The sequence below is a fragment of the Antechinus flavipes genome, chromosome 3 (genome assembly GCF_016432865.1).
Source record: "Antechinus flavipes isolate AdamAnt ecotype Samford, QLD, Australia chromosome 3, AdamAnt_v2, whole genome shotgun sequence".
Lineage (NCBI taxonomy): Eukaryota > Metazoa > Chordata > Mammalia > Dasyuromorphia > Dasyuridae > Antechinus > Antechinus flavipes.
This window is the reverse complement of record NC_067400.1, coordinates 590663258-590674432: the sequence shown is the minus strand read 5'-3', so window position 1 is coordinate 590674432 and position 11175 is coordinate 590663258. Positions and strand designations below refer to the sequence as shown.

Sequence of the window (11175 nt, the reverse complement as noted above, 5' to 3'; positions counted from 1 at the left end):
ACATTTTCCATCCAAAGTATATTGGAATCGTTTTGGGCCAATGTGTTGTTGAAAAGAGCTAAATCCATCATAGTTGATCATTGCACAATCTTGTCATTGCTAAAGAGCTAAATCCATCATAGCTGATCATTGAACAATCTTGTTATTGCTATGTACGATGTTCTCCTGAGTCTGGTCACTTCACTCAGAATCATTTCATTTAAGTCATTTCAAGTGTTTTTTTTTTAATCAGCTTGCTCATCATTTCTTATAGAACAAATATATTCCATTACATCCACATACCATAATTTATTCAGCCATTCATCAACTGATGGGAATCCACTAGTTTCCATTTCCTTGCCACTACAAAGAGGGCTGCCACAAACATTTTTGCCCATGTGGATCCTTTTCCTTTTTTCATGATCTCTCTGGGATACAAGCCCAGTAGAAACACTGCTGGATCAAAGAGCGTGCACAGTTTGATAGGCCTTCGGGCACAGTTCCAAATTGCTCTCCAGAAGGTTTGGATCAGTTCACAATTCAACCAACTGTGCATTAAGTCCCAGTTTCCCAATATTCCTCTAACAAACAATATATTTCTTTTTTCACATTAGCCACTCTGATGGGTATGAGATGGCACCTCAGAGTTGGTTTTAACATGGTCTTTGATTTGGACATTTTTTCATATGACTATAAATAGCTTGAATTCCGTTGTCTAAAATTGCTTGTTCATATCTTTTGACCATTTAGCAACTGAGGAATTACAAATTTAATTTGGTTCTCTATCTTTGAGAAATAAGGTTTTTATGAGAGATATTTGTTGCAAACTTTTTTCTCAATTTTCCTGCTGCCACGCTTAAAGGAATGCTCTGAAATTCTTGCTCTAGATGTAAGCTTTTGCTTCCATCTTCTGGATGTCTTTTATAAATTTAACTTGATCAGTGAGTGCTTTGTGTATCAACATCAGTTTTTTTTTTTCAGAAGACTCCCATTTTAGTCAACATTGGCAACATTTTCCTTTGAATTTTTCCAAAATCCATTATCGAAGATTTCTCATTTATTCTAAATTAATATTTCTGGAAGAATTTTAGTCCATGGTATCCCATCTATACTTCCTCTGAATTCTCTGAAATCTTTCTCTCCCAAATCTAGGATAGCTGTCGTACGATTCCTCTATCATAAATCCTCAGACAGGCTTAGATGGACTGGTTGTAAATTGCAAAAAGAAAATATTTTTAGTTTTATCTTTGTTTTTTCATTGCCTTATATATAATGGGCATTCGAAATTGTTCATTAAATGAATGAATGAAAGTCACTTTCTCCCAAGGTTCTAATCATTTCCACTCCACTAACCAGTTCAATTTTATTGATGAGAAACAGATACAAAATAGAATATTCCCCCCTGATGGTTCTTCTACTTTCTGAAGGATTAAATTATCTTTAAGGCATGTCAAGAAATTATTGTCTTTTTTTTTTTTTTAGCAGAGAGAGCCCTAGCAGACACCTAAATCATTGAAGTTTCCATCATTTTTATATACCATGTGTGTGATTTTTCCTAAACTCATTTATTTCTGTCTCCACTGATCTTCATCTAAATCCTTTCAGCCATTTCTTCTCCCTTATTAGATTTCCTTACATGAAAATATACATATAAACACGTATAGAGAATATATATACATATATGAAAATTATGTTTACATAAATATACTTGTATACATGTAGAATCCTGTAGGGCCGTGAATTCCTCTCCGAGGGAAATTTGGAGGCCCCTCCTGCCCCATCAAAGGGATATTTCTCCAGCAAGGGAGAAAATTTGATACCAAAGAATGAGACTGGGAGCTCCAATATAATTTAAAAAGTCATTTAATAATTATCTGGGTTACTTTCATAGGGGCTGTCTGGGGTGGTAGCCAGACTATTGAGTGGTTCCCTGGAAAGACCCTGAAAAAGTCCCATGGTAATTATAGAAATCAGACAAAGGGAGGACAAACTATAGAGCATCATTGTATACATTATTGTGGTTTTGCTGATGTTTTGATTTGCTGCTTGGGAACTGAGCTTGATTCCCAGAACCCAAGTACAAGGTTAGTGCCGGTGGTTAGATCTTCAGACACTCAAGATCATGTGCTGCTTGATTTGAGTGGGTTCCCAGATACACATAAGGGTATTTGCTGGAAACTATGACCTTTAATGTGCCTTTCACCCCGATCGGGACCCCACATTTCACTCTGAAGTCCTTGTTATGACTTTCACCAATCAAAACCCCACAATACCTATTTAAGTCCTGAGTGAAATATCTCGAGGTAGACACTCCTCCTCCCCCCACCATTCAATCTCTGGGTTGTCCCCCTGACCGCAAACTACTCTCACACAAACAAGTCTGAAATCCTAATGAAATTATACTGAGACTTTCTCAAAGTTCCAAGAGCAATCTTGTGGAAAAATACACTCTTTCTACTAATCACTATAGTTCCCAAGTCCCTACCAGAATGCTTATTTATTTGTTTTATTTACCCCAAATTTATTATTTACCTCAAATCACCCACTCACAGTGATAATGTTTTAGTTTTTTTTTTTTTTTATTCAGTCAGTCACACAGCTAGTAAGCATCCAAGGCCAGTTTTGAACTCGGCTCCTCCTGATTCCAAGGCTGGTGCTTTATTCACTGTACCACCTTGTTGCCCCTTTGTCTATCTTAAATATGATTATTTACTTAGCAATAAGGTAAAAGCAATAATTCTATCACAGTCACTCATAATAGAAAAAAGGCAGGAATAATAAATAGATCATAGTCCACAAATAAGCCTGGGTCATACACTGTCACCAGTATCATGGGTATTTCAGGGAGACAATGGGCAAATAGAAACCTGGCGGAGAAGCACAGATGTGCAGAAAATCCATTTGCTCAGGGTGACTCACAGCATGGAAATGCAAATTTTGATATCCCTTTTCTGTGTCAGTAACTGTTTTTATAAAAGTTCCTTCGTGATCATAATATCTATTGAATAGATGTTTTCACCGTTCAGCAGAGTTGATACATGCTGTGCTTGACTAACCCTTCACTGGTCATTCCATCCCCACCAAACTAGTCAATGTACTGGGAGACTTCTCTGATGTTCTGCTTTTTAGTTGTTCCTCTACTTAGTGAATTTACTCCTCAAGCAGCAACATAGAATCCACTACTTCCAATTTTAGCTTTAGCTTTTGCCTATAGATGCCATGATATTAATCTTTTTTGGGGAAAAAAGGTGATGATTTATATTCTAAAGTTTACACAATCCACTCCAACTCTGTTCCTGTTAATGTTGAACACTGTACATAAAGTCACTGATGTGATGGATAATTGCAGAATTGTTTTTTTTCCCACCTTTTTATTTTTTGCTATAAGGGATGGCTCTCTGAAAAGGAATAGAGATTGTGAATAGAAACTGATATAGAAACAGAAGATATCAATGATTTTTCAAAAAGAAAGCACACACAAAAAAACAAATTTGCTCCAGAAAAAAAAATAGGAAAACATGCCTCCCTCTGTTCTTTGCAAAGATGACAGGCCACTGGTATGGAATATGTATTTACTTACACATTCTACTGCTGTATTGGTTAGTTTCATAAAATTACTATTTTTTATTTTTTATCTGTTGTCACCAGAGATGACTAACTAGGTAAAAAGAAGGCATGAAGTTAGAGGGGAGTAAAATGAAAGAGATAGAGACAGAATCAGACAGACAGATGGGCACAGAGAGACAGAGACAGAGAGAGACAGAGAGAAGGAGAGAGGGAGGGAGAGAGAGAGACAGATAGAGAAACAGATAAAAAAAGAAAGAAAATAAGAAAATAAAAAAGAAAGAAAGAAAGAAAGAAAGAAAGAAAGAAAGAAAGAAAGAAAGAAAGAAAGAAAGAAAGGAAGGAAGGAAGGAAGGAAGGAAGGAAGGAAGGAAGGAAGGAAGGAAGGAAGGAAGGAAGGAAGGAAGGAAGGAAGGAAGGAAGGAAAGAAGAAAGAAAGAAAGAAAGAAAGAAAGAAAGAAAGAAAGAAAGAAAGAAAGAAAGAAAGAAAGAAAGAAAGAAAGAAAGAAAGAAAGAAAGAAAGAAAGAAAGAAGGGAGATTTGGAGAGAAAGAGAGAAAGAGGAGGAAGAAAGAAAGATCAGCTAAAAAAGATTTTTTAAAGAAAAAAATGACTTTTTAAGTATCTTCCAGCTCTAATCCCTATGGATTTTAGCTTCTTTTTAGCTGTTAATACCTAATACCCTTATAATTTGCAGAGAAAAGAAATGCAGTGTAACATAACTTGAAAACTTTTTATGTTGTGTTAACATAACATTTTGAAAAAGTGACTCAAATGACCTCCCTACTGTCCTTCTCTAATTCAGAAAGATTACTGACCCTGGAGTCAAAGGACCTGATTTCAAATCCTTCCTCTGGTATTTGTGGCCTCTGTGATCTTGAGAAAGGATTCTGTTCTCCAAGCCTCAATCTTTTCATCAGTAAAATGAAAGAATTGGCATAAAATTATAAAACCTTATACAACATCTGACCAGTGCCTTTCTTTTACAGATTTGGAAACTAAGACTCAGAGATTTAATGACTTGCCCAGAGTCACACAGCCAATAAACATCAGAGGTGAATTTGAACCCACGTCACCCCGATTAGAATACAAGTCTAGCTTGCTGTCCGTTATGGCTCACCCATTATATCTCTAAAGTCAATGACTTATGAGGCTATTTCCCATCATACAACTATGCTCCCATCACCCTTGAGCATCTTTATGACAAGGTCATGACACTGAGCTTTCCGAAGCTCTGCTAGAAGAGGGAGGTTCTGGCTGATCGTACCAGGCTGGAGAGGTTTTAGTTCTCAACCCAACAGTTGCTCTAGAAGAGTGTGGGACTATCCACACTGATGAAATTACAAATCTTGGAAGAAGCGAAGAAGAATCAACTTTTCTCGAGAATTTGTCAGATTTGGAGCTGAATGGGACTACACAAGCCATCTGGCACAATTCTCTTACTTTACAGATGGGGAAACTGAGACCAAGAGTGATTTTAAATAATTTACCTAAAGTCACTTGGGTAAGAAGTTGAAGAACTAGGATTTTAATTCAGAGCTAGCATTCATTCTGTTGGACCTTCCTCTGCTCCCTATCTTATTTCAGGATACATCTTCAAAAAAAATTGATGACATCTTGAGAAGTTCTGAACCAGAATTGAGACTCCACATGGAGAAACAACCTAGAATTGTTCTGGAACCAGGAAGCTTTGGACTGACATCTTGGATATGAAATCAATCCATCAGTTACTCAACAAGCATCATTTCTGGGGATACACAGAAGACAAAAGACAATCCCTGCTCACCAAGAGCTTGAGATTTTAAAACATCAATTATTTACAAACAAAATAGATGATGTAGAAACTGGAGATATTCAATAGTGAGAAAGCACTGGCATTAGGAGGGCTAGGGAAAGGCTTACTGGAGAAAGTAGGTCTTTAGCTGGGACTTGAAGGCAGCCAGAGAAAGCAGGAAATATATGAATGCTATGGAATATTATTGTTCTATAAGAAACGACCAGCAGAATGATTTCAGAAAGGGCTGGAGAGACTTGCATGGACTGATGCTGAGTGAAGTGAATAGAACCAAGAGAACTCCTTTAAAACAACAAGATTATGTGTTGATCAACTCTGGTGGACTTGGCTCTTTTCAACAATGAGGTGATTCAGGCCAGTTCCAATAGACTTGTGATGGAGAGAGTAATCTGCATTCAGAAACTATGGGGGCTGAATGTAGATCATAATGTTGTATTTTCACTTTTTTGTTGTTGCTGTTTCCTTGCTTTTTTTTTTTTTTCCTTTTTTGAGGCAATTGGGGTTAAGTGACACAGCTAGGAAGTGTTAAGTGTTTGAGGTCACATTTGAACCCAGGTCCTCCTGACTTCAGGGCTGGTGCTCTCTCCACTACACCAACTAATTGCCCCATTTTCCTCCTTTTTGATCTGATTTTTCTTGTGTAGCATAATTGTGGAAATATGTATAGAAGAACTGCACATATTTAACATATAGTGGAATCCTTGCCATCTAGGGAGGGAGTGGGGGGAAGAGAGAAAAAAAATTGGAACCCGAAGTTTTGCAAGGGTGAATGTTGAAAACTATCTTTGCATGTAATTGGAAAATAAAAAGCTATTATTTTTTAAAGCATTTATAGGCAGGTTACTCTCACTATCTTAGCCACAAACTCCAGGACGGCCTGCCTACGCTCAGCTGCCTCCTTGGACACCGGAGATCCGTGTTTGTGTCTTGGTTGCTTTGGGTAAAGCACCCCAGAGACCTGAAATCCCCGAAGTGAGCCGGAGGCAGGCGGGATCTGAGGACTCTGCTCAGAGGGTGCGGCAGGGGCAGGCCCACAGAGAGCTGAGCGGGAAGAAGGAGCTGAGGGGCAGGTGGACCACAGGTTTGCAGTCTCGGGGAGTTCGCTGCAAAGGGCAGCGTCTGCTGGAGTCAGGGCGATCGCAGCTCCCCCTTCCCCCCGACTTTCTAGCCTCAGAAGAGCAAAGTTTAGCGCTCGAAGGACAGCGATCAGTAAGCTGGAATTGTTGGGGCACTTAGAGACATCGCTTGAGGTTCAGAGAGGTCGCGGACTTGGCCGAGGTCGCCCTAACACAGGGTTCCGAGTGGGGTTCCAGCCCAGCCGCCCGCCCTCCCAAGCCCAGCGCTCTCCCCCCTGCCCGGAGCTGGGGCTGGTATTGTCGGCCCCGCCTTTCCCCGAGCCAGGCGCTGCCGGGGCGCCCTGGGCTCTGGCCTTGGAGCCGGGGCCCGGCTCCGCGCTGCCTTCAGCGAATCTCCCGGCTGGAGCAGCAGAGCCGGCTCCCCTCCCTGCCTTCTTCCTTTGGAAGCCTGGACTGGCCGGTCTTCAGCCAGTTGCCATGGAGACCGCCGTACACAGGACAGCGGCACGCGGGGCTCGCGGCTGGTCATCTGCCTCTGAACCTGAGCAGCGCCCCTCAGTCCGGCTCCCCTTCTCCTCTCCACGGAGGGTGAGACGCCTCCTCCAGCCCCGTGAGTAGAGGGCGGACGGGGGAGGGGAAAGGAGGGCTGGAAGGGGCGCAGGAAGCGTCGGAGGAGAGAGGCCCGGTCCACCCCTCGGGGACCCCTGCACCTCGACCAGGTCCGGGCCCTTCCGTACACACGGAGGATCCCCAGCCACCCCACCCAGTCCCACCTCTCCCCGGGGCTCGGGGCTCGCCAGCGTTCTCCAACGGACCCTGCAGCGGGAAGCTTAATCTTTGGCCCAATCGGACTGGTGTTTCCCATCCGCCCTAAATTTGGTTCATTCATTCATTCTTTCCTGTCATTCTCTGTCAGTGGTCAATAAACGTCTACTAAGCACCTTCTATGTGCCAGGCACTGTGCTAAATGCTGGGATCACAAAGAAAGACAAAACCAGCTTTCCTTCCCTCAAAGAGCTTACACTCTAATGGAGGAGATAGTGAATAATTAAGCAACATTTATTAAGCACCTACTATGTGCCAAGCACTGTGCTAAATGCTGGGGATACAAAGAAGGGGAAAGCCAGCTTTCCTTCCCTCAAAGACCTTACATTCTAATGGAGGAGATAGTGAATAATTAAGCAACATTTATTAAGCACCTACTGTGTGCCAGGCACTGTGCTAAATGCTGGAATTACAAAGAAAGGCAAAACCAGCTTTCCTTCCTTCAAAGAGCTTACACTCTAATGGAGGAGATAATGAATAATAAAGCAATATTTATTAAACACCTACTATGTGCCAGGCACTGTACTAAATGCTGGGGATACAAAGAAGGGGAAAGCCAGCTTTCCTTCTCTCAAAGACCTTACACTCTAATGGAGGAGATAATGAATAATAAAGCAATATTTATTAAGCACCTACTGTGTGCCAGGCACTGTGCTAAGTGCTAGGGATACTAAGAAGGGGAAAGCCAGCTTTCCTTCCCTCAAAGAGCTTACACTGGAGATAATGAATAATAAAGCAATATTTATTAAGCACCTACTATGTGCCAAGCACTGTGCTAAATGGGATACAAAGAAGGGGAAAGCCAGCTTTCCTTCCCTCAAAGACCTTACATTCTAATGGAGGAGATAGTGAATAATTAAGCAACATTTATTAAGCACCTACTGTGTGCCAGGCACTGTGCTAAGGGCTGGGGATACAAAGAAAGGCAAAGCTAGCTTTCCTTCCTTCAAAGACCTTACATTCTAATGGAGGAGATAATGAATAATAAAGCAATATTTATTAAACACCTACTATGTGCCAGGCACTGTGCTGGGGATACAAAGAAAGACAAAGCCAGCCTTCCTTCCTTCAAAGAGCTTACATTCTAATAGAGAAGATAATGAGTAAATAAGCAATATTTATTAAGCACCTACTATGTGCCAGGCACTGTGCTAAGTGTTGGGGATACAAAGAAAGACACAAATCAGTTCCAATCTTTCTGGAGCTCAGAGTTTACTGGAGGAGAAAATACAAACTCTAAACAGACAAAATATAGTCAATATGAAATGAAAATGTTCAAGGTAGGGAGGTTAGACTCTAAGCTTTTGGGAGGCAAGCATTTTATCATTTTCCATCTTTATGTTCCCAAAACCTAGTAGAGTGCCCAGTTTGAGAGGTGATAGAGGAAGAGGAGGGAGATTATTTGGGATCCTGGATTTAAACTGAAAAACTCTTTGTATAGTGAGAACAGTGCTGGATTTGGAGACACTGGGTTCAAAATCCCAGCTCTGCCTCCTTGCTAGTTGGACAAAGGATTTCTCCTCCCTGGGCCTCAATTTTCTCAATTGTAAAATAAGGGAGTTGGCCTAAATGATCCTTAAGGTTATTTTTTCAGCTGTGAATTTATAGTTGTATATTCTGGGCTCCAGCAACAACGATCAGCCGCTCTTCTGTGATGTATAATTTTAGAGACTCACCCTGAGGGCACTGAGAGGATACGTTCCATCCATCATCACCTAGCCAGTATAGACAGGGGGAGGAGGAGGGAAACAGAATTCGAACTCAGTATATATAGTGTATGTTTAATAAATGTTTGCTAACTTGAATGTTTGACATGAGCAAACATTTATTACTAAGCACCTACCTGCTCCAGATACAGTACCCATGGGAGACGGGTGTAAAGTTTGCATTGTGTAGTTGATAGGATTCAAGGGCTTCTGATTCTAGGCTGTTTACCTTCAGCCTCAATCTGTGCTTAAATTACTGTATTTTTCTTTCCCTTTCATCCTTCCTTGAAAACAAGCTTGACTGTTTGGAAATTAAATAACACCTCTTTAGTCCCCTTCTGGGGAAATGTGAAATGAATCCATTCACTTGGCTTGGCATAGCAAGTGGGCCATATGGTCTGGAAGATAATTTGTGTAAAAACTATTTCCATTTGTTGTCTTTAGGTAAAAACTGGCAAACACTATTTAGTTTATGGATTCTATTTCACAATATTTTGAGGTAGGCTATTGCTCAATACAAAACAGAATTCCAACCTATTAATAGTATGGACAACTCATTTCTAAGATACTTACTAAGTGAGTTTTTCATTAGTCAAGATTCATTTTTATTGTAAATATTTAGTCATTGTCTGAATCTTTGTGACCCTATTTGGGGTTTTCTTGGCAAAGGTGCTGCAATGATTTACCTTTTTTTTCTCTAGCTCATTTGACAGACAAAGAAACTGAGGCAAACAGGACTAAGTGACTTGTCCAGAGTCATACAGCTAGTAGTGTCTGAAGTTGGATTTGAACTCAGGTCCTCCCGACTCCAGGCCCAAAGCTGAATCACCTCACTTTCCAAACTCTACTTTTACAGTTGAGGATTTTGACTGGACCAAATGCTTCTGAGTCAAGTTCCATTTCCTTTCCTAGAATTTATTAAATACTTACTTTGTACCAGATTTTTGGTTTAGTTTTTTTCCATTTCCAGTCCAATTTTTCCAGATCCCACTTGGGATCATGAGAGAAAACTCTTGGAAAAATACTAGAAAATTGGTTTGCCGATTCCTTCTCCAACTTTGTGCCAGACACTGCATAAAGCGTAACCTGATTATAATCAGTGTTCAAACCCTAATTCCAACATAGGTTCCATTGGACCACTTATAGTCGTGGAGTAGCTTAGCATGCGGAAATTACAAATTATAGATCCCCATAAGATCCTTTCAAAATCATCTATACCAGAGCTTTTTCCACTCTCTTTTTGCCCCAGAAACTTTTATTTGACCCTGGGTATATAAGTATATAAAGTAGGTATACAAATCAAACATTTACTCATAATAAACTATAATTTCATGATACCCACATTCAATTATGAGACTCCATCTGGTGCCATAGTCCTCAGTTTAAGAAGCTGGGATCTAGTCTAACCCCCTCAGCTATAATACAGATGAGATTGATATAGAGAGAGAGTTGAAATAATTTACTGGAATCTGAACCCAGAGCCTTTGACTCCTTGGTGGTATAATCCATTGAACCATTGGAATTAGGAATTAAATCCTGGAGTTAGGAACACCAGAATAGACGCTTACTAACTGTGTGAATCTGGAAAATCATTAAATCTCTGTTTGCCTCCATGAACTCATCAGTAAAATGGAGATAATAATAGCATCTGCCTCCCAGGGTTGTTGTGAGGATCGAATGAGAAAATTTTGATGTGCCTTGTGAATCTTGAAGCACTGTATAAAAGCTAGTTATTATTATTGCCCAGGGTCACATAAGCAATAAGTAATAAGTATTTTACTTTAAATGTACTATCCTTTCCCCTTTACTGTAATGAAGTTAAACCAGCTTCCCATCTTCACAAAGCTGACATGTGTCTTCCTGTATTGAAGGCTGGCACTCTATACAGTCCACTACATAATTATACTTCTCTTTCTTTTTCCTTTTTCTTTCTTTCTTTCTTTCTTTCTTTCTTTTTTTTCTGAGGCAATTGGGTTTAAATGATTTACCCAGGTCACACAGCCAGGAAGTGTTAAGTGTCTGAGACCAGATTTGAACTGGGTCCTCCTGACTTCAGGGCTGGTGCTCTATCCACTTCACCACCTAGCTTCCCTACTTCTCTTTCAATAGAACAGTAAAGGAGAGAAACCCCATGAGAACACTGGCTTTTCAGCAAATGTAGAATCCAGGATTTGCACTGAAAAAATAGAAATTGGGTTTACTTCAGAAGCATGGTTTGGGGATTGATTTTA

The 11175-nt window shown here is 40.3% G+C and overlaps 1 protein-coding gene across 1 annotated transcript in view; it reads left to right on the top strand.

The window, feature by feature from the left end:
* Positions 1–6074: 6074 nt before the first annotated feature.
* The window catches only part of LOC127557530 (forkhead-associated domain-containing protein 1-like), an 86547-nt gene continuing 81446 nt past the window's right edge, over positions 6075–11175 (top strand). The window contains exon 1 of the mRNA XM_051990843.1: positions 6075–7023. Within this exon, the coding sequence (XP_051846803.1) occupies positions 6891–7023 (133 nt within the window). The 5' untranslated portion in view covers positions 6075–6890. The remainder of the gene's footprint in view (positions 7024–11175) is intronic.